General features: G+C 54.0%; 2 protein-coding genes across 2 annotated transcripts in view; one reads left to right on the forward strand and one right to left on the reverse strand.

Moving 5' to 3' along the window:
* Positions 1–1,120: 1,120 nt before the first annotated feature.
* Positions 1,121–19,276, reverse strand: DEAF1 (DEAF1 transcription factor). The gene is made up of 10 exons (XM_058438131.1): positions 18,973–19,276; positions 15,760–15,857; positions 12,687–12,816; positions 12,265–12,411; positions 10,963–11,102; positions 8,992–9,057; positions 3,746–3,872; positions 2,488–2,616; positions 1,480–1,608; positions 1,121–1,131 (listed from the first exon to the last, which is right to left on the reverse strand). The coding sequence occupies exons 1-10, from the start codon at positions 19,259–19,261 to the stop codon at positions 1,121–1,123; spliced, it is 1,266 nt and encodes a 421-aa protein (XP_058294114.1). The 5' UTR covers positions 19,262–19,276.
* A 689-nt stretch (positions 19,277–19,965) lies between these two features.
* The window catches only part of TMEM80 (transmembrane protein 80), a 13,174-nt gene continuing 11,861 nt past the window's right edge, over positions 19,966–21,278 (forward strand). Inside the window, exon 1 of the mRNA XM_032149302.2 lies at positions 19,966–20,059. Within this exon, the coding sequence (XP_032005193.2) occupies positions 19,966–20,059 (94 nt within the window). The remainder of the gene's footprint in view (positions 20,060–21,278) is intronic.

Raw genomic sequence — 21,278 nt, forward strand, 5'->3', positions numbered from 1 at the left:
TGCTGGGATTAAACGGGTGAGCCACACGCCTGTAATCCAAGCACTTTGGGAGGCCAAAGCAGGCAGATCACAAGGTCAAGAGATCAAGACCATCCTGGCCAAAGTGGTGAAACCCCATCTCTACTAAAAATACAAAAATTAGCCGGGCATGGTGGAGCGTGCCTGTAGTCTGCACTCCAGCCTGGGCAACAGATCAAGACTCCATCTCAAAAAAAAAAAAAAAAAGGATGAGCCACCAGGCTCAGCCCTGAGGTAAGCTTTAAAGATGGAAAGAGTTTAGACAGGCAAAAGAGAGAATAATGAAACAAGCAAATGAAGATGAAAAGGTAAGTTTTTCATGAACAAGTTTCTTGCACTGTCTGTGATACTGAAAAATGGAAAACATGCATTTGCCATCAGCAGGGGAGGGTTCAATCAATCATGTATTGATCATATGCACCCTTTAAAAAAGTATAATTATGGCTGGGCGCGATGGCTCACGCCTGTAATCCCAACACTTTGGGAGGCTGAGGCAGGTGGATCATGAGGTCAGGAGTTCGAGACCAGCCTGACCAGTATGGTGAAACCCTGTCTCTACTAAAAATACAAAAAAAAAAAAAATTAGCTGGGCATGGTGGCGTGCACCTGTAGTCCCAGCTACTCAGGAGGCTGAGGCAGGAGAATTGCTTGAACCTGGCAGGCAGAGGTTGCAGTGAACTGAGATTGCTCCACTGCACTCCAGCCTGGGCAACAGAGTGACACTCTGTCTCAAAAAAAAAAAAAAAACGTATAATTATACAGAAATCTTGGCTGCATGTGGTGGCTCACACCTGTAATCCCAGCACTTTGGGAGGCTGGGGTGGATGGATCACTTGAGGTCAGGAGTTCGAGACCTGTAATCTCAGCTACTTGGGAGGCTGAGGCAGGAGAATCACTTGAACCAAGCAGAGGTTGCAGCGAGCCAAGATTGTGCCACTGCACCCCAGCCTGGGCAACAGAGCGAGACTCCATCTCAAAAAAAAATAAAAGTGCAGTTAAACGAAAAATCAAAGTTAGAATGCATTTACAGTGTATCATCATTTTAAAGATTTAGGCCACATTTAGGCCTTATTTTTTCTTTCTTTCAGCAGATACCGAATGTCTATGCCAGCTCTGGAGAGACCAAGACCTGCCACTGGGGAGTGTCTACCCTCAAGGGGACAACAGCAAACTCACCAGAAAGAACTTCAGACTTCACGGGCCAATTGGTTTCTAGGGGCTTGCCCTGCTGTTGTACCAAAAGCAACTTCCACAGCACACACATGAACGGACATGGCTGTGTGTCAGTAAAACTTTATTTACAAACATAGGCAGTGGGCCACACTTTGCCAGCCACTGATCTAATGCATCATCAACAACAAAACAAAACAAAACGAATCCCATTTCACTTAGAAATTCTTTCATAGGTAAAGCAATTCTGAGGACAATAACCTGTACATATGTGAATTCTTTCAAACCTACCTATTTTGGGATGTGATGTTGGCAACGCAGCTTCTGGAAACGGTGCGATCTGGCAGCTGTCCTGATAGCCGGGGTAGTGAGGCTCAGGGTGGCTGGCCCTGCATGGGGGCTGCACGCTGGCCTCTTGGACTGTTGGGGAGAAAAGGGACAGGGAGCCTCGGGACAGTTGTCTGCACAGCAGACTCTAAAGATCACGCTCTATGGCTGCGCCATTCAGTACACATAGTAGCTTATGGCCACACGTGACTACTGAGCCCCTGAAATGTGGTAAGCCTGAATTGCTGACATAATAGGATTGGGGTTGTATCAGGTGAAATAAAATAGATTATAAAAATCAGGCCAGGCGCGGTGGCTCACGCCTATAATCCCAGCACTTTGGGAGGCCGAGATTGGCGGATCACGAGGTCAGGAGATCAAGACCATCCTGGCTAACATAGTGAAACCCCGTCTCTACTAAAAATACAAAAAAAAAAAGTAGCCGGGCGTGGTGGCGGGCACCTGTAGTCCCAGCTACTTGGGAGGCTGCAGCAGGAGAATGGTGTCAACCCGGGAGGCGGAGCTTGCAGTGAGCTGAGATGGCGCCACTGCATTCCAGCCTGGGGGATGGAGCGAGACTCCACCTCAAAAAAAAAAAAAAAAAAAAAATCAGTTCTAGCTCTTTCCTTTATTTTCCTCAGTGTGGCTACTAGAATATTCTCCAGCACACATCCGGCTAGGCCGCATTTCTGTTGCACAACTGCAGTCAAAAGCAGGAGCCGGCAGACAGAGTATTTTCAGCTTTACCGGCTCTGGCATCTGTCACAAGTAACCCACTGCCACACGCCAACCCTATCCACACTGCACCGCCCACCTGACGTGGCTCCCACGCTGTCCCCACCAACAAACGCCTGGTTCAAGGCCCCGCTCGAGGTACCCAGCAGCCTACGCAGCCCAATGTGGTGTCGGGGAAGTGATGTCATAGTCAAGGATATACCGAGGACGTGTCAGGCAGGCACTGGAGCAGCTCACCCGTGGCTCCTGTGAAGACGTCGCCCTGGGCCGGACTCTCTGATATGACAGCAGTGGCCTCTACCGTGGATGCTCGGTCAAAGGTCAGTGCCCCCGAGGTCGTGATCTGTCCCGAGGGGGTCACGGTGACTGGAAAGGCAGAAGCACATTTCACATGGCCAGGCAGTGGCGCCCACGGCACACAGGTCCTGTGCCACCCGCGGGCACCAATCCTTGTGGGGGCCTGGGCTGAAGTGCAGGCAACGGTAACCGTACCCTCCCATGTGAAGGAAAGGACACAGGGGAAATCCCAGATCTTGGAGGAGACCTCACAGGAGAAAACCAGGACGGCCAGGATGGCAACTTGCCACCACCAACTGTTCATTGTTTAAACTGTGAACCACGGAAACGTGCTGCCCAGCCAAAAAACAAACACAAAATAAAACTTTCAATGATTTTTAAGTACTTTGTGGTTCGAATTAAGAAAACATCTTTAATCCAAGCTGAAGGTAAAAAGCAGCCGCGTCCCACAGCAAGGCTGCCTCTCCAGCTCAAAAACAAATCCTGGCGACAGATCTGGAGACTGCTGCTGTGAGACTCTTCCTGCACCCACCACCCAGGGCCTCAGGAAGGAGCCGACAGGGTGTTTTAGAAAGACCTTGCTCTATAAATGCAAAAACCCAGACTTATGTTAGTTAACAAAAGCCTATTACAAAGACATTTTCTCCTATTGCCACCTCTCCCCATTTAAACCCTGTCTGTACAAAAAAATAAAAACATTAGCTGGCCATGGTGGCACGTGCCTGTGGTCCCAGCTACTTGGGAGGCTGAGGTGGGAGGAGTGCCTGAGCTTGGGAGGCCGAGGCTGCAGCGAGCCGGGATCCTGACGCTGCCCTCCAGCCCGGCCACAGAGAAAGACCCACAGAGCTCTCTGCAGCCCTCGTCCAGCGCACTGAGAATCCCTCACCAAGGACGCCCGTCAGGAAACGTCTCCTGAGCGCGTGCTGGGCACTCGGCCATGCTCACTCACACTGGGAAACAGCCCAGGACAAGGCCGACAGTGCCTGGGTCCCAGGGAAGCAAGACTGAGCTGGGCACTGGGACAGCCCTTCCCACTCAGGGGCCGCACTGCAAAGGTGCATGAAGGCGTTGGCATCCCTCCAGCCACACAATGTGCTTTAGAAACGAGAATCCCACAGTGGCTGTGGGAGTGGTGATGAGAGAAGGCAACGCACTCGGGTCCCCTCAGTAAACTAGAGCTGTGTTTTCTCAAACTCACAGGTGGTAGCCGCGGTGGCTGGAAGCAACGTGATGTTCTTGGGGGAATCCTTCTTCACGGGAGTTGTGGGCAGTTCATTCTCCTTCTTGCGCCTTTTGTAAGGCACAAAAAGCCTGACTGGGCCACTCTGGGGGAGAAAGGAGAGAAGCCACCACGTTCATGTGTGCAACAGCTGTGCTGCGCTCGCAATTCCTCCTTAAGTGGTGGCACTGCGGGGTGTGTGAGTCACACGGTGAGACCACATTAAGATGGTAAGCGCCCCTAAAAATCCCACCTCTTTTTCTTTTTTGAGACGGAGTTTCACTCTAGTTGCCCACGCGGGAGTGCAGTGGTGCGATCTCGGCTTACTGCAACCTCCGCCTCCCGGGTTCAAGTGATTCTCCTGCCTTAGCCTCCTCAGTAGCTGTGATTACAGGCATGTGTTACCAAACCCAGCTAATTTTCTTTTTTTTTTTTTTTTGAGACATAAGAGTCTCACTCTGTTGCCCAGGCTGGAGTGCAGTGGCACTATCTCCACTCACTGCAACCTCCGCCTCCGAGGTTCAAGTGATTCTCCTGCCACAGCCTCCTGAGTAGCTGGGATTACAGATGCGCACCACCACGCCTGGCTAATTTTTGTATTTTTAGTAGAGACGGGGTTTCTCCATGTCGGTCAGGCTGATCTCGAACTCCCAACCTCAGGTGATCCTCCAGCCTCAGCCTCTAAAAGTGCTGGGATTACAGGTGTGAGCCACCGCACCCAGCCAAAATCCCACCTCTTTAGGCCCCAAATCCCTTAAAATGACAGAAAGGATACCTGAACATACGAGGCTGGGTGCGGTGGCTCACACCTGTAATCCTAGCACTTTGGGAGGCTGAGGTGGGCGGATCACGAGGTCAGGAGCTCAAGATCATCCTGGCTAACACGGTGAAACCCTGTCTCTACTAAAAATACAAAAAATTAGCCGGGCGTGGTGGCAGGTGCCTGTAGTCCCAGCTACTCAGGAGGCTGAGGCAGGAGAATGGCGTGAACCAGGGAGGCAGAGCATGTAGTGAGCCGACATTGCGCCACTGCACTCCAGCCAGGGCGACAGCGAGACTCCGTCTCAAAAAACAAAAAAAAAGGCCAGGAATTCCTAAAAGACAGAAAATAGATGGGGGTCAAGCAAGGGAGGAATGAGAAGAAGCCACAGAGGAGAAAGTTGGCAGCACAAGGGCATAGCTTCAGCAGCACCACACCAGACAGGAGGAGGCACGGGAGCAATTAAAGAAGAAAACGGTAAAAGTCACCAAAGATCTCCCCATGGAAGAGGCCAAACCCTCACGCAGCTGGGCCTGGGACACTCCCGCCTCCGATCGGAGACCCTCGCAAGCCCAGCACCACACAATGCTGCCGGACACACACTCACAACGTTGCTTCTGCCAGTTCAAACCTGTTGAGACTCTCTAGTGAAGTTTTCATTCAGTTATTCTTCAAGTCTACAATTTCCATTTGACTTTTTTTTTTTTTTTTCCCAGACGGAGTCTCACTCTGTCACCCAGGCTGGAGTGCAATGGCACAATCTGGGCTCACTGCAAGCTCTGCCTCCCGGGTTCACGCTATTCTCCTGCTTCAACCTCCCGAGTAGCTGGGACTACAGGCGCCCGCCACCAAGCCTGGCTAATTTTTTGTATTTTTAGTACAGACGGGGTTTCACCGTGTTAGCCAGGATGGTCTCGATCTCCTGACCTCCTGATCTGCCTGCCTCGGCCTCCCAGTGCTGGGATTACAGGCGTGAGACCCCGTGCCCGGCCGACTTTTTTTAGTAATTTATGTCTCTTCATTGACATTCTCCAGTGAGGAGACAGTGTCTTCAGACCTTCCATGCAATCTCTAGCTGTGGTTTCCTTTAGTCCTCTGAACAGACTGAGGATGGTTATTTTAAAGCTTTTTCCTGTTAAACTCAACATCCGGGCCTCCCCAGACAATTTCTGTTGCCTGCGTTCTTCCTGTGTATGGTTCAAGGCTCTTTGCATGTCTTATCATCTTTTGTTAAGAATCAGACACCGCAGGTGATACACTGTAGCAACAGTGGAAAGCAGTTCTCCTTTCTCCAGGCTCCTTGCTGCCGTCAGCTTGTTTGTTATTCAGGGACGGGGCTGGACGGTTTTACTGAGCCAGTTCTCCGGGGGCAGCCTTGGCTGCTGCTCCTCTGAGGGCTCGGCCCTGGGTAGGGTGCAGTCACCTTTGGTGGTGGAGGTTTTGGCTGTCTCTCTCCCTGATCTCTGTTAAGCTGTTGGTTTAGTCAAGTGTCAGAATCAACTAACTGCCAGCGGCCTGCTCCATCACTTTCAACAATGCCCTGGGGCACACATTGCTCCGCTGTCTGAGCCAATTAAATTAGGGCTTCTTTACCGAGAGGTTAGATCTCGAAGGTCGGTTTCCCAGGTGGGTTCTTAGCTGTGGCTTTCCAGGCCTCTCTGGTGAACTTGCTGACCTACAGTTTAGTTTCTTGCTCTAATGGAACTGCCGGCCTCCTCTTAACTGCTTACCACCAAAATGTCCACTGTTTTCCAGGGCACTTTTAGGCTTGAACATCCCCACACTGTCTCAAATCAAGTCAGTTCCTCCCAGAGGGTCTTTGGAGCTCTCTGTTCTTATGGCCTCTCTCTCTTTTGGGCTGAATGTCTGAGCCCCTACTATAGACCTAGAGGCGGGAACAGTGCCTGAGTCTATCAGAGGGAATTCTGTTGCATCAGCCGGGCTCTGTGTGGGGGCAGCAGCCTCTCACTGCATGGATGCTCCACCCTATGGGTAATCTGGGTTGAGGGAAATTGGGGCCTCCCTATGCTTGGCCTCCCACGCCTGGGTAAAGCCTCTGCCCTCTGAGCGGGGCTGATTGAAGAGATTTTCAGTCACACTTCCCAGGAATGTACTGCAACTTAGAGCTGAAGGGGTTGAGAAATGCTGGTGGCCTGCCCCTCCCAGTGAGATACCATATCCCTTGCCCGGGAGCTGCAAGGAGTGGGAACCCTGTTTTCTTGGTCACAACCATCCAGAATGGAGCCTCCTCCATAGGGAGCTGGGGGCAGAAAGGGAGGGAAGGAGCTGGCTGTAGCTCAAATGTCACAATCCTCACTGCTCTTTCCAAGACTGACTACGTTTTCTTGGATGTTTCTTTATTTGCTGTGTGCCCCCAGGACAATTTCTGGAGACCTTAAGGGGTTATTTTTTCACAATTTTCACTAGTTATTTCTCTGGAGAGTTGGTCCACTGAGCTCATCACACCACCATTCTCCAAGTGGAAGCCAAAAGTTTTAAAATTTGATAAAGTCCAATCCAAGAAATCCTAGTTCTAACTCCAGGTCAGGAAGATTTTCCAATGTGTTTTCTCCTAAAAATGTTATAGTTTTACCTTTCACTTTAGATCGATGATGCGTTTTGAATTCATTTTTCTACCAAGTGTGAAGTTTAGGTCATCCTCTGTCTCTGCCAACGAACGTCCAGTCGCTCCAAGGCCGTTTGCTGGACTCTACCACGACGCTCTAGTCTGACCCAGACCCTGGGGTCTCTCCCTCTGCCAGTGCCACACTGTCTTGATTACTGTCACAGCCTAGTAAGTCTTAAGACCCCGCGACGTGATTCCACCCATTTTAAACTTTTATTTCAAAACTGGTTTGGCTTTTTTATTTCCTTTACCTTTTTATGCAAATTTTAGAATCAGCTTGTCTGCATCTAAAAATAATCCTGCTGGCATTTTTTGTTTTGTTTTGTTTTGTTTTTTTTGAGATGGAGTCTTGCTCTGTCGCCCAGGCTGGAGTGCAGTGGCGCAATCTCGGCTCACTGTAAGCTCCGCCTCCCGGGTTCACGCCATTCTCCTGCCTCAGCCTCTCCGAGTAGCTGGGACTACAGGCGCCCGCCACCACGCCTGGCTAATTTTTTGTATTTTTAGTAGAGATGGGGTTTCACCATGGTCTCAATCTCCTGACCTCATGATCCGCCCGCCTCGGCCTCCCAAAGTGCTGGGATTACAAGCGTGAGCCACCGCGCCCGGCCTCCTGCTGGCATTTTGATAGTAACTGTGTTAAACCTATGAATCAACTTGAGAAAAAGTCACATCTTTACTATACTGAGTCTTCTAATCCACGGGCACAAGATGTCTTTTGACATATTTCAATCTTCTCTGGTGTCTTTCTTCAGCATTTTCTTCAGTATCTTCCACGTACAAACCCTGTACATGATTTCCTAGACTGACATCTAAGTACTTCAGTGTTGGAGCCCCTGCAAATGATCTACCCGCAGGCTCAACGCCAGTGGGACCGACGCCTCCTCCCGGCTCCTTTACTCCTGCAGCGTCTCTAAGAGTCCCACCTACTGGCTTTTCCCAATCAACTTCAAAATTATTTTACGTTCACAAAATTGTTTTTTCCACTAGAATCACATGAAATCTATTTATGAACTACACAATTTTAGGATGTTTAGTGTTTCACCCCGAGAACATGGTAGGTCTCTCTATGTTCTTTTTTTTGAGGTGCAGTGGCTCACGCCTGTAATGTCAACACTTTGGAAGGCCAAGGCGGACGGATCACGTGGGTCAGGAATTTGAGACCAGCCTGACCAACGTGGCAAAACCCCATCTCTACTAAAAATACAAAAATTAGCCGGGCATTGTGGTGCACGCCTGTAATCTCAGCTACTCGGGAGGCTGAGGCAGGAGAATTGCTTGAATCCGGGAGGCGGACGTTGCAGTGAGCCGAGACCGTGCCACTGCACTCCAGTGTGGGCAACAGAGTGAGACTTCGTCTCAAAAAAAAAAAGAAAGAAAGAAAAAAATTATTTTGGGTCTTTGTGAAGTAGTTAAGAATTTAGAATAAGGAAATACGTCAAAAAGACGTTAAAAGCTCTATACATGAATAAGTTTACGATAGCATTTTTCTGACATGTTACAAAATGCACAATATAAAATGGCACGCATACAAGGAAAAGTGTGTATGTTTAGTTTTAGAGTTAAGGCGGTGACATTATAACTGCTTTTCATTATTTAAGGTTTCCATAAATGTTCTTTGAGCAACATCTTGGGGGCCAACCACGTGTCCCCCATCGAGACATCAGGATTCATCGTGGTGTGTCAGGGAGCAGGGGACAGAACAACCCAGAAGTGAGGACAGTGTCTCTCTCCAAGGCAGAGGGCAGGAGGGAAACAGCCAAGAGGCTAAGCGCTGTGGGACCCTTTCAGCCACCCCCAGCCCCACCAAGTGCTCCTGCTCCAGACACGCTGGCAACTTACTAAGGTCATGTCGTCGCAGCAGGCAGCACAGGTGCAAGAGGCAGCATGAGGGTTTAAGATCCCATCCTGAGATGTAAAAAGAACCACCACGCATTAGAAAGTTAGCCCCTAAATGTGTATCATTCAATAACAGAAGATTTCAACCACTTCTACCACTTACCTGCCATTCATAAATATAAAAATTCTTTTTTTTTTTTTTTTTGAGGCTGAAGTCTTGTTGGGTTGCCCAGGCTGGAGTGCAGTGGCACATTCTCGGCTCAGTGCAACCTCTGCCTCCCCGGCGCAAGCAATTCTTGTGCCTCAGCCTCCCAAGAAGCTGGGATTATAGGCTTGCACCACCACATCCAGCTAATTTTTGTCTCTTTAGTAAAGACAGGTTTTGCCATGTTGACCAGGCTGGTCTCGAACTCCTGGCCTCAAGCAATCTGCCCGCCTCGGCCTCTCGAAGTGCTGGGATTACAAGCGTAAGCCACCGTGCCCAACCTCATAAAGATAAAAATTCTGCAAAATCAGGGCCGGGCATGGTGGCTCATGCCTGTAATCCCAGGACTTTGAGAGGCCGAGGCAGGCAGACCACCTGAGCTCAGGAGCTAGAGACCGGCCTGGCCAACATGGTGAAACCTCATGTCTACTAAAAATACAAAAACTAGCTGGCGTGGTGGCGCATGCCCATAGTCCCAGCTACCTGGGAGGCTCAGGCAGGAGGATCGCTTGAACCAGGGAGGCAGAGGTTACATTGAGCTGAGATCGCACCACTGCACTCCAGCCTGGGCAACAGAGGGAGGCCTTTGCCTCAAAAAAAAAAAAAAAAAAAAAAAAAAAAATTATGAGAAATCAGGTAATGCCCAGGCCAGGTGTGGTGGCTCACGCCTGTAATCCCAGCACTTTGGGAGGCCGAGGGGGGGGTGGCTCACTCAGGGTCAGGAGTTCAAGACCAACCTGACCAACATGGTTGGTCTCCATTAAAATACAAAAAGTAGGCCAGGTATTGTGGCTCACGCCTGTAATCCCAGCACTTTGAGAGGTGAGGCAGGTGGCTCACTTGAGGTCGGGAGTTCGAGACCAGCCTGGCCAGCCTGGGGAAACCCCGTCCCTATGAAAAAATACAAAAAAAATAGGCCGGGTACTGTGGCTCACACCTGTAATCCCAGCACTTTGGGAGGCCGAGGCAGGCAGATCACCTGAGGTCAGGACTTCAAGACCAGCCTGGCCAACACGGTAAAACCCCATCTCTACTGAAAAAAAAAAAAAAAAAAAAAGCCAGGCGTGGTGGCAGGCACCTGTAATCCCAGCTACTCAGGAGGCTGAGGCGGGACAATCATCTGAGCCTGGGAAGCGGAGGTTGCAGTGAGCCAAGATCAAGCCACTGCACTCCAGCCTGGGCAACAGGGTGAGACTCTGTCTCAAAAAACAAAACAAAACAAAACAAAAAGAGTAATTTCCAGAGCCTTCTCCTTTTCACAATGCCATTACTGGCGGCAGGACCTACCTCTTTCCTTTCAAGATTTGCAAAAGACTCTACAGGAACTGCTTCCTTAATAACACCCAAGGAGCTAAACTGCAATAGGAATTAGAAGTCCTCTTTTCTTAGTAGACTGATGAGAAGTTAGGTGACTTTGAAAGGGTCACATGCATTCAAACAGAAGCGATTATCTTAACTTCCACTGTTTTCATTTTTTGTGTACTTGACACGCCCCCTTTCTGCAGCTATTCTGTGCCAGGAGCTGTGACCTCATGCACTTCTCCCAACAGTCCTCACAGGGTCACAATCATCGTCATCCCCATGTGAAAGATCCAGAAACTGAAATACGAGAGGGTAAATCACTCACCCAAGGCCACACAGACAGCAGGTGGAGGCTGCAAATCCCATTTGTCTGACCCCGTGGTCTGTGCCCTCCCTCTGGCTGGGCCGCCTCAGAGGGCCCCACGTCTGAGCTGTGTGCTGAGCACAGATGAGGGCGCGGACAATACCTGGATGAGGCACTGCAAGGGTCGGCCCGCGTAGCGAATGCTTCTTTTCCAGTCCTTACTGCTGGCTCTTCCTGCCATGGCCTCAAACTCGGTGGGACTGTACCAGTTCTCCCCCTGCTTGATGCACCGTCCTCGGCCGCCTGCAAGGAAGGGCAGCAGTCACGATGACGGCAGGTGGGAACGTCGCCTCTGCTATCGCCTCCCTCCTGGCACCTCCTTAGCCGCTCCACCAGCACCAGCACCCCAGCGGCTTGTGTGATCTCACCCACCCGCATACTTGGCCCTGACAGGGCCACCACGGGTCTGCCTTTGCAGCCTGTGCCTCTGACCCCGTAAGTGATCTCTTCATCAGCTGTCCACAGGCACTGCAAGCTCAACCAGTTCCCACACTGAGCACCTCTGGTACCCACTTCCAGAGCCTTCGTCTACAAGTCCCAAGCTGACCTGGCAACTTGAGGAACACGTCCCAGCCCTGCCTCCCTCCCGCTTCTTCTCGCTTGTCTCCTGTCCCGTGGGTCACGATGGCTTTTTACCCCCAGATGGTTCCCGGGCCCAGCCCTGCCCCGTGCCTCTCCCAAGCCTCAGCTCAGTTCACAGGAACTGGGCACCACTTGCACCTTCTGTCTTCTTTTTTTTTTTTTTTTTGAGACAGAGTCTCCCTCTGTCATCCAGGCTGGAGTGCAGTGGCACGGTCTCGGCTCACTGCAAACTCTGCCTCCGGGTTCACGCCAGTCTCCTGCCTCAGCCCCCTAAGTAGCTGGGACTATGGGACCATAGGCACCCGCCACTATGCTCCACTAATTTTTTGTATTTTTAGTAGAGACAGGGTTTCACCATGTTAGCCAGGATGGTCTTGATCTCCTGACCCCGTGATCTGCCCACCTCGGCTTCCCAAAGTGCTGCCCCCGGCCCTGTTTTTTTTTTTTTTTTTTTGAGACGGATCTTGCTCTGTCCCCAATCTCGGCTCACTGCAAGCTCCGCCTCCCGGGTTCACGCCATTCTCCCACCTCAGCCTCTCCGAGTAGCTAGGACTACAGGTGCCTGCCACCACGCCTGGCTAATTTTTTGTATTTTTAGTAGAGATGGGGTTTCATTATGGTCTTGATCTCCTGACCTCGTGATCCACCCGCCTCGGCCTCCCAAAGTGCTGGGATTACAAGCGTGAGCCACTGCGCCCGGCCCCGGCCCGGTCTTCTTAACTAGTTCTAGGTGCCATGATTTTCATCTTTCTCAGCCCCCAATTTATCCTAGGGGGGTTACAAAGGGGAATACGACTTTGGAGTCTGAAGCTGCAGTCCTCACCTGAGCCGAGCCTGTTCTTGTACAGAGTGCCGCTGATGTTCCGGCACCGTACGGGCAGCTCACTGTCGTACACAGAAGGGTCCCAGTTGTATTTAGTTCCACCTTTTTCTTGGCCGGGAGCCAGAGGGGTTGGAGGAGACTGAGGACCTTGGGCAGAGAAAGTGTTTGAAGGTGAGAGGCTGGATGCCGGAAAGCAAAGCACGCACTCATCTCAGACAACACCCCCCAGGCAGCGCCACCTCCTTCAATGGCGGAAAAACTCTTCTCGGCCAGGAAAATTCCACTGCTTCTACTTACAATCTATTAATATTTGATATTCCAACTTTACCACAAAAAGAAACAAGTAAATAAATCTCTGAAATAAATTCTATCTATTCTGAAACGTGTTTTGCCCAAGGCCTGGGGTGCAGGCACCGCTGTACCTGGGGTGAGGGGAGCTGCCGGGCCCTTCAGCCCAGTGGTCTCCACGATGCTCCCATCCGTGTGGACGACAATCAGTGTGGCTTTTTCGGTGTTCAGGCTGTCCCCAATCTGAAGGGCCGTCCTACCAGACTAGAAGGAAAAACCGCTCCGTCAGGTCACGTCCGAGCGTGACACCAGGCGTGTCACTGAGCCCAGCTGGGCCATCCTCCAGCAGGACTCTGGCTGTTCTCACCAGGAAGGGATGCTCACCTAGGCACCCCATATCTTTTCCAAAGGTATCTCTCAAAGACTTAAAAACAGAGCCAAGAACAAGAACAGACAATGCCGAAGTCTGTGTGGTGCTGAGGAAAATGCTTGCCATCATTTGTCAAGGGAAGGAAGAAAGGTGCTCCACAAACAGGAAACACCCTCCCTTCCACCTGAGCAGCTCCCACAAGGTCTCCGTCTTCATAAAGGGTTTCCAACAGACCGAGTTGGCCGCCACAAACAAGGCCTTGTGCAGGACCGCCCTCCAGAGCCCTTTACAGATGGCGACTGGAGACCAGGTCCTCAAAACCACATTTGCACACTGGCTGAAGCTGCTGCAACTGCTGCCTGCTTCGAAAATCACCCTTTAGGCTGCACAGACCCCGCCACAGGCAGCCAGAGTCCCCATGCCCACACACCACTGCTGAAACTTGAACCCCACCTTGGCCAAGTCATCCGGCAAACTCTGGCCTGCAGGCTGTGTTCATCCAGCAGTGGGGCAGACCAGAGACTTCCAGGGTCCTCTCCGAACCCAGTGTTCTGGGTGCCCCAAGGTTTTCATTCTGAATACAAAACCAACTGAGGCAAACCAAGAAGACAACTGTTTCTTTTTTCTCTTTTTCTTTTTTTTTTTTTGAGACGGAGTCTCGCTCTGTCGCCCAGGTTGGAGTACAGTGGCGCCATCTCAGCTCACTGCAAGCTCCACCTCCTGGGTTCACGCCATTCTCCTGCCTCAGCCTCCTAAGTAGCTGGGACTACACACGCCCGCCACCACACCCGGCTAATTTTTTGCATTTTTTTTTAGTAGAGATGGGGTTTCACCGTGTTAGCCAGGATGGTCTCGATCTTCTGACCTCGCGATCTGCCCGCCTCGGCCTCCCAAAGTGCTGGGATTACAGGCGTGAGCCACAGCGCCCGGCCGACAACTGTTTCCTACATCTGAAAATGTCACTGTCAAATCAGGGCACTTGAGTAGAAGTTTATCATGGAGTTGAGGGACCCCCCAACACACATGCCTGGCGCCTGGGCTCACGGAGGCCCCAGGACCAACACCTCACACAGGGGGTCCTACCCTGTGCCTGAGTCACCAAAGACCTGCAGCTCTTCACTGGAGAAAGGGAATGTCTTGTGTTTGTTTAAGAGTCACAGAGTATTTTTCTTAGGAAGGGAACATACAGTTATTTCAGACCGTGCCCCACTTTGTTGTCAGTTTCCAAACAGGAACACACCAGTCTCTGGTCTTCCTGGCCTGGAGGGGAGAAGACCAGCCTCAGCCTCTGCAGGCACTTGCAGGACACCCCCGCACTCCATGACATCAGCACGTTCCAGGCACCCGCAGGTGCCTTGCGCTTCAGCCCCTCCTAGGAAATGAGGAGGGGCCCAGACCCCGCTGCCAGGAAGGAGCAGCCTGACTGAAAACACGGATCGCCACGTGGCCATGGGTCAGCTTGTGTGTGTTCTCACACCCACTAGAAATAAACCAAGTTTCTGGGCTGGGTGCGGTGGCTCATGCCTGTAATCCCAGCACATTGGGAGGCCGAGGTGGTAGCTACCTGAGATCAGGAGTTTGAGACCACCTGGACAACATGGCGAACCCAGGAGGTGGAGGTTGCAGTGAATTGAGATTACTCCACTGCTCTCCAGTCTGGGCAACAGAGCAAGACTCTGTCAAAAAGGAAGAAGGGGAGGGGAGGGGAGAGAAGAGGAGGGGAGGGCAGGGGCGGGAAGGGGGTTTCCAAGTTTCTTATGTTTTTACTGAAGTCCTTCACAAGTTTTCTGTTTGCTGCCATTCTAACAATAACTCTGCTTTCTGGCCAGGTGCGGTGGCTCACACCTGTAATCCTTATAATCCCATCACTTTGGGAGGTCAAGGCGGGCACCTGAGGTCAGGAGTTTGAGGCCAGCCTGGACAACGTGGTGACCTGTCTCTACTAAAAAATACAAAAATTAGCCTGGCATGGTGGCACACGCCTGTAATCCCAGGAGGGTGAGGCACAAGAATGGCTTGAACTCATGAGGCAGAGGTTGCAATGATCCGAGATTGCACCACTGCACTCCAGTCTAGGTGACAGAGCAAGACTCCGTCTCAAAAACAAAACAAACAACCACTCTGCTTTCAGGTATATGGAGATGATATCCCAGGTGTGTGACCAAGGCTGAAAAGACTACAAGTAACAGGTGCCAATGGTCCCAGGGAAAACCCCTTTCTGGAGACTGGACCCACCCCAGCACCTGCCACTTGGAAACAAGGTTGCCTGCCCTGGTTGACCAGATGTCCCCAGATTGCCGAAGGCCCCACATATAAAACATAAAACAAGCTGATAAAATATGATCACAACAGGGCTTTGAAGGTGGCACAGACACTATTTGAAACGCAGTTTCCTAAGTAGACGGCAGTCAGGTGTGCAGAATGAAGGAGCGTGGGAGACTGCACCATAAATGCTACGAGAACAGGATATGGGGGAGGGAAACGCCGTGCTTCTTCCAGCTGGCCCTGCAGCTATAGGAGTAGGGAGCACAGACAGGGCCGGGCCTCGGGCAGAGGCTGAACTGTGGCCGGATGGCAGCCTGGGCTGTGTCGGGAGCTGGGAGTCCCTGCCCGACGCAGGCCACAAGCCCATCTGATGAGGTGCGACTCTTCACCTGGCCTTCTGAGGCAGCTTCTACCTCAGCTGTAATTTCTCCCACCCGCAGCAGAGTCCGAAGGCTTCTGAGAGCAGAGCAAGCCAGTGCGTCCCTCCCCAGCTCACAGAGCAGAGGTTCACACGGCAGGCTGAACCCGGGGAGAGCCTCAGGGAAGCCCGAGGCCGCCAGCGTGGCACCTACCAGAACATGTCCTGAGATGGACGCCGCGTTCGCCACAGACGTGGTGAAGACATTGTCTGCGGCAGCTCCCACGTTGGCCACTGTCACTGTGGTCACCTCTGCAACAGAAGGAGTCTCATGTAACAAGCAAGGAAAGCCAGAACAGACAAAGAGAACAGCCTCACTCATGTGCTTCAAACAAAGTGACTCCCCCTCAGGTACGTGCCCTTGTAACCAGGAGGATCTTAACGCTTCCATGAACGTGCTCGACCAACATTTCTATTCCATTGTCTAAGTCATTCGGCTCTTCCAGGAAAAAGAGGAAATCTATTCTTCCCCAGTAAAGCCTTTTATGTGCAGTAAAAAATGCATACAACAAACCCACCCCCCTGCCCCCCCGACACCCCAGCCAGCCCCAGCTCTACCAAACTACCACAGGGCTTCTATCTCCTTCTGCGGCACAGCTGTGTGTTCTGCTGGTCAGGTGTGCCCCGCACCTACAAGGAGCTCTCGGCCTCCCCGCAGGTGAGGACACCTCCTGGATCTACTCTTGTAGCTCCGTTCCTGCCTCTCCTCCACCGCAGGGGTCAGGCCACCGTCGTCAGGTGACCTCGGCCCCATGCTCGCTGCCAATTGCCCTTGGTCTCTGACCCCTTCCTCCTAAAAAGTACATGTAACCTGCCTATGCCCCTTGGTGCCACCCCACCGCACCCCCTACAACATGGAACTCAGCCCCCCGGCATGCAGACAGGCCCTCCGGCAGCGTCTGCACACAGGGCAGTTACCACAGAGGTTAGCAGCACCCCACCTCCTGCCCCTGTCATCCCAGATAGGTCCTGCAGCTCCAGCCTCTGCGTGCTGGAGTGTTTCTAGAGAAACACTTTCTGTCACCAACACCCGCACACCCTCCTCTCTGCCTCTTAGAAGTCTTCCTGTGATGCTCCTAGGCCAAGCAAGTGGCTCTTCTGTCACTCAGAGTTCTAGAATGTCCTGTGTCCAGGGCAATCTCTGGCACACAGCAGATGTTTAAAAGATACTGGTTGAATGAGTTCTGACCATACCATTAACCGAGCACTCACCAAACTGCCCTAAAAATGCCTGTTTGCAGCCAGGCGCGGTGGCTCACACCTGTAATCCCAGCACTTTGGGAGGCTGAGGTGGGTGGATCACCTGAGGTCGGGAGTTCGAGACCAGCCTGACCAACATAGAGAAACCCCATCTCTACTAAAAATACAAAATTAGCCGGGCATGGTGGCGCATGCCTGTAATCCCAGCTACTCAGGAGGCTGAGGCAGGAGAATCGCTTGAACCCGGGAGGCGGAGGTTGCAGTGAGCTGAGATCACACCATTGCACTCCAGCCTGGGCAACAACAGTGAAACTCCGTCTCAAAAAAAAAAAAAAAAAAAAAAGGCATGTTTGCTGTCTGTCTCCACAACCAGACCACACCAGGCGCACGGCTCACTCATCCTCGCCTCTCAGCACCACAAGCCCCGGCATGAGGCGCAGGGCCACAGTGAGTGCTGAACGCCAGGCCCACGGCAGCCCTGGGAACAGCCGCCCAAAGGCTCCTCAGGTGGGAGCGTGTCCTGCTGAATTACTTAAACCTGGAAACCACTTGACTTCAGCTATTCGTAATTGTTAAAAAGTATTGAAATGCTTTTACCACATCAAAACACAACTACCATATTTTTCAATAGAAAACACACGTCAACATATTTCTCTTGACATCGTGATGGACAGCATCATTTTTCTTTTATGCATTCAGAAAAATACGTGCAAAAATGACAAAAACCTGAAGTCAACCTCATGGCTCCAAATCCCAATGTCAAACCAGAGTTTAGTGATGAACGCCAACCCCTGAGAGTCACAACGCCTTCCCTCACTTTTATTTCTTAACCAACCAAACAAGCAACAGTGACCCCCTTGCCTTCAAGGGCCACTCAGCTGACCAAGGGCAGCCCAGACGCTGCTGCTGGCCCCCACGCAGCCCCCAGGCCGAACAAGCACCCAAAGCACACGCAATGCCCTGACATACCCAGCACACCAGGACTGGGATCCAGTTCCTCAACCCGCAAAGCTCCTTAGGGGAAAAGTGCCTCACAACGCAGCAAGAAGCTCCTCCCAAGGGTCTCAACACTGAGCTGTGAGCCCCTGGGGGACACTCGGGAGCTCCAGTGAGGAAGAGTACAGTGCGTTAGGAAGCCAGTGGGTGGGGAAGTCTATGCCCCGCTGACACAAAGGCGGGACACAGGAGGTGGCTGGACGGCACCAGCCCCGTACGGCATCTGTGAGCTCTGCCCCAGGTTCCTAGCGTTTTGGAGCCTGAGAAGGAGACTGCTCTGTGTGGCAAGAAACTGTAAGCAGCTTATATAAAAATATGGGCTGGCAAGCCACAGCGGCCTCCCCAAAGGGAGCCCTACAGGAAGCGGGTCAGGAGGAGCAGGTCCTTAGGGAAAAAGGCAAGAGGAAGACGGAGGACTGGGAGAGGAGCCTGCACAGGTGGCTCTGCAGCCCCCCTGGGCCACCACACAGCCACGCTGACCTCTGGCATCATGGCCTCCAGCAGGCTGCCCACCCCTGGCTCCCCAGCGGTCAGGTCATGCCTGAACTGGCCCTCAGGAAGTGGGGGGTTCCTGGTGACCACAGGTGCCCACCCACCCCACGGCTTCTCCAGGACAGGTGGGTGGGGGGAGCCAGGATGGACGAAAGCAGGGCACGGGCAGAGCTGCACAAGGGGGACCAGTAGGAGGCAGGGCTGCCACAAAGAAAAGGGGGGCAGGGGGCAGGTGTGTGCAGGGTAAAGCCAGGCCAGGTGAGGCTGGGCAGGTCACCAGGGGCAGGTGTGCGGGGTAGATGGGGCAGGCTGGTCACCTGGAGCAGGTATGTGGGGCAGGTGTGCGGGGCAGGTAGGGCAGGCCAATCACTTGGGACAGGTGTTTGTGGCAAGTGGGGCAGGCTGGTCACCTGGAGCACTTATGTGGGGCAGGTGTGAGGGGCGGGGGGGGGGGGGGGGGGGGAGGGCTGGTCACGTGGGGCAGGTGTGAGGGGCAGGTGCGAGGGGCGGGCTGGTCACGTGGGGCAGGTGTGCAGGGCAGGTGCGGCGGGCTGGTCACGTGGAGCAGGTGTGCAGGGCAGGTGGGGCGGGCTGGTCACGTGGAGCAGGTGTGCAGGGCAAGCGCGCGGGGTAGGCGCGCGGGAACCGGACGAGGCGAGAGGCCGGCGGGCGCACTTGCCTGCGAAGGCTGCGGCAGCGGCGGCCTCGTCGGGGCCGGGCAGGGCCTCGGCGCCCATGTCCATGTGCCCGGGCTCCGCCGCCATCACCGCCACTGCCGTGACCCGCGGCGTCTCCCGCTCCGCCTCCGAGTCTGCGTCCTCCTCCGAGTCCTCGTCCCTGCTCAGCACCGGCTCCTCCGCCTCGCCTCCTGCCGCGGCCGCGGCCGCCGCCGCCACAGCGGCCGCGGCCGCCACCGCTGCCGCCTCGGCCAGGCCCAGCTGCTTTGCCGCCGAGTCCGAGTCCTCCATCCGGACTCCGCCGAGCCTTCCCGAAGGCGCCGTCCGGGGCCGCCCGAAGCGCCGGCTGCGGAGCCCGAAGCAGGGCCCGAAGAGGACGCCCGAGCTGGGCCGAGGCCGCCCGAAGCCGCCGTCCGAACAGGGACCGAAAAGGCAGCCAGCCGCCGAGCAGAGCCGAGCCGAGTCCGCCCGCGGAGCGAAGCCGAGGCGAACCGAGGTTGCCCGAGTAGAGCCGAACCTGCACGAAGCCGCCGGGCCGAAACCGAGTCCTGAACCGAGGAGGGTCGAAGTTCCCCCGAAGTGGGAAGCCGAATCAGTCCGAATAGGTCCGAGTCCGTACGAGGGCTTCCGAGAGACTCGGCCCCGGCTTTCCTCACTGTCTAACAGGCTGAGGCGGCTGTCGTCCCCGGCCGACAGGGCTGGACGGCTCTAGGCCGATTCTCGCCGGCGCCCGGCGCAATTCTGCCTCTCAGAGAGCGCTTAGTGCCGCGCGTTTCGCCCGTTCCCGCAGCCGGCGGGAGCCGAGTCAGCCCGAGGCCAAGCCGAGACGAGCCGAATGTCCCCGAGCCCGAATGCTCCCGAACCTCGGTTCTCCACCTCCTCCCTTCCGAAAGTGCCCGAGCGGTGCCGGACGGACTAATCGGGCCTCGGCCGTGACTCGGACGTCCGCTCCCGAAACGCGGCGCGGTCGGGCCCCTTCGTCAGGAGACGCGAAAATGGCCGAAGGAGCGCGAGCGCGCGGGCCGAGAGGCTGCCGGGATCGCGACCGAGCGGCGGGCGGGGCGGGTAAGATGGCGGCCGCGCGGCCAGGTGAGCTCGGGCTGGGTGGGGGCTTCCGGGCTTGCAGCGGCGGGCGCGGCGTTTCCCTGTGGTGACAATCCGGTTTCCGTTTTCGGTGCGCTCACGGGGCCGTGCCACCGTCTCTACGTGAGCGAGACAGCTCCGTCACCCCATCGAGAAGCGCGGCCTGGCCTGGCTGGCGGGCGTCCTGCACCCCGAGGAGCTCCCCCGCGCGCGGGCGCCTGGCCCCGGGCAGGGTGGGTGCGGAGCGGCTCTGGGGGCCCTGGTCCCTGGCAGCTCTTGTCCCGCGCGTGGTTTTTGTGAAGACACGTGGGCGGGATGGGCGCGGGGTTTCGGTAGCCTTGGAATCCTCGCCAAAGAAAATCGCGGGTGCCCGTGCCTCAGCCGTCCTGCCTGAGAGTCTCGCCTCCGAGAGGAGGAAGGGACAGACCAAAGCAGTAAATCGGCCATCCTTCAGAGGAGCCGCCTTCTGCTGTCTGTGGGTACAGCCAGAGCTCTCATACGCGGGCGCCGAAGTGCCAACCCTTCGTACGTGTTCTCTAGTAATTAGGTGCTTTGTTTTGAAGGAATAAAGAATGGCTACTCCATAGGTAGGGCAGCCTCTAGTAACCAGGTTTGTTTGTGTATTTTCATTTGGTTAAAAATTAAGTTTAGGTTGGGCGCAGTGGCTCACGCCTGTAAGCCTGACACTTTGGGAAGCCGAGGCTGCGGGATCATTTGAGACCAGCCTGGGCAACATAGCAAGACCCCCTCTCTACAAAAAAAATTGTAAACGTCAGCTAGGCGTGGTGGCGCACCCCTGTGGGCCAAGCTACTCTGGAGGCTGAGGCTGGCGGATCACTTGAGCCCAGGAGGTCGACGCTGCAGTGAGCTGTGATGGCGCCACTGCACTCCAGCCTGGGCGACAGAGCGAGACCCCCCTCTACAAAAATTAAAAATTAGCCCAGGGAGCCTGTGGTCCCAGCTACGTGGGAGGCTGAGGCTGGTGGATCACTTGAGCCCAAGAGGTTGAGGCTGCAGTGAGCCGTGATCGGGCCACTGCACTCCAGCCTGGGCGACAGAGCGAGACCCCCTTCTACAAAAAAAAAATTAAAAATTACCCCGGGGAAGGCCGGGCGCAGTGGCTCACGCCTGTAATCCCAGCACTTTGGGAGGTCAAGGCGGGCGTATCACCTGAGGTCGAGGATTCAAGACCAGCCTGACCAACATGGAGAAACCCCGTCTCTAC

The sequence above is a fragment of the Hylobates moloch genome, unplaced genomic scaffold (genome assembly GCF_009828535.3).
Source record: "Hylobates moloch isolate HMO894 unplaced genomic scaffold, HMol_V3 SCAFFOLD_4, whole genome shotgun sequence".
Taxonomy (NCBI): domain Eukaryota; kingdom Metazoa; phylum Chordata; class Mammalia; order Primates; family Hylobatidae; genus Hylobates; species Hylobates moloch.

Bases quoted from the DNA above. Each gene is read 5' to 3' on its own strand.
- DEAF1 (XM_058438131.1), bottom strand. From the start codon at position 19,261: ATGGAGGACTCGGACTCGGCGGCAAAGCAGCTGGGCCTGGCCGAGGCG. The intron at 15,858-18,972 runs GCAAGTGCGCCC...CTTCTGTTGCAG, and splicing joins CGCTGCCGCAGCCTTCGCAG to AGGTGACCACAGTGACAGTG. The intron at 12,412-12,686 runs GTACAGCGGTGC...TCTCTGCCCAAG, and splicing joins GGCAGCTCCCCTCACCCCAG to GTCCTCAGTCTCCTCCAACC.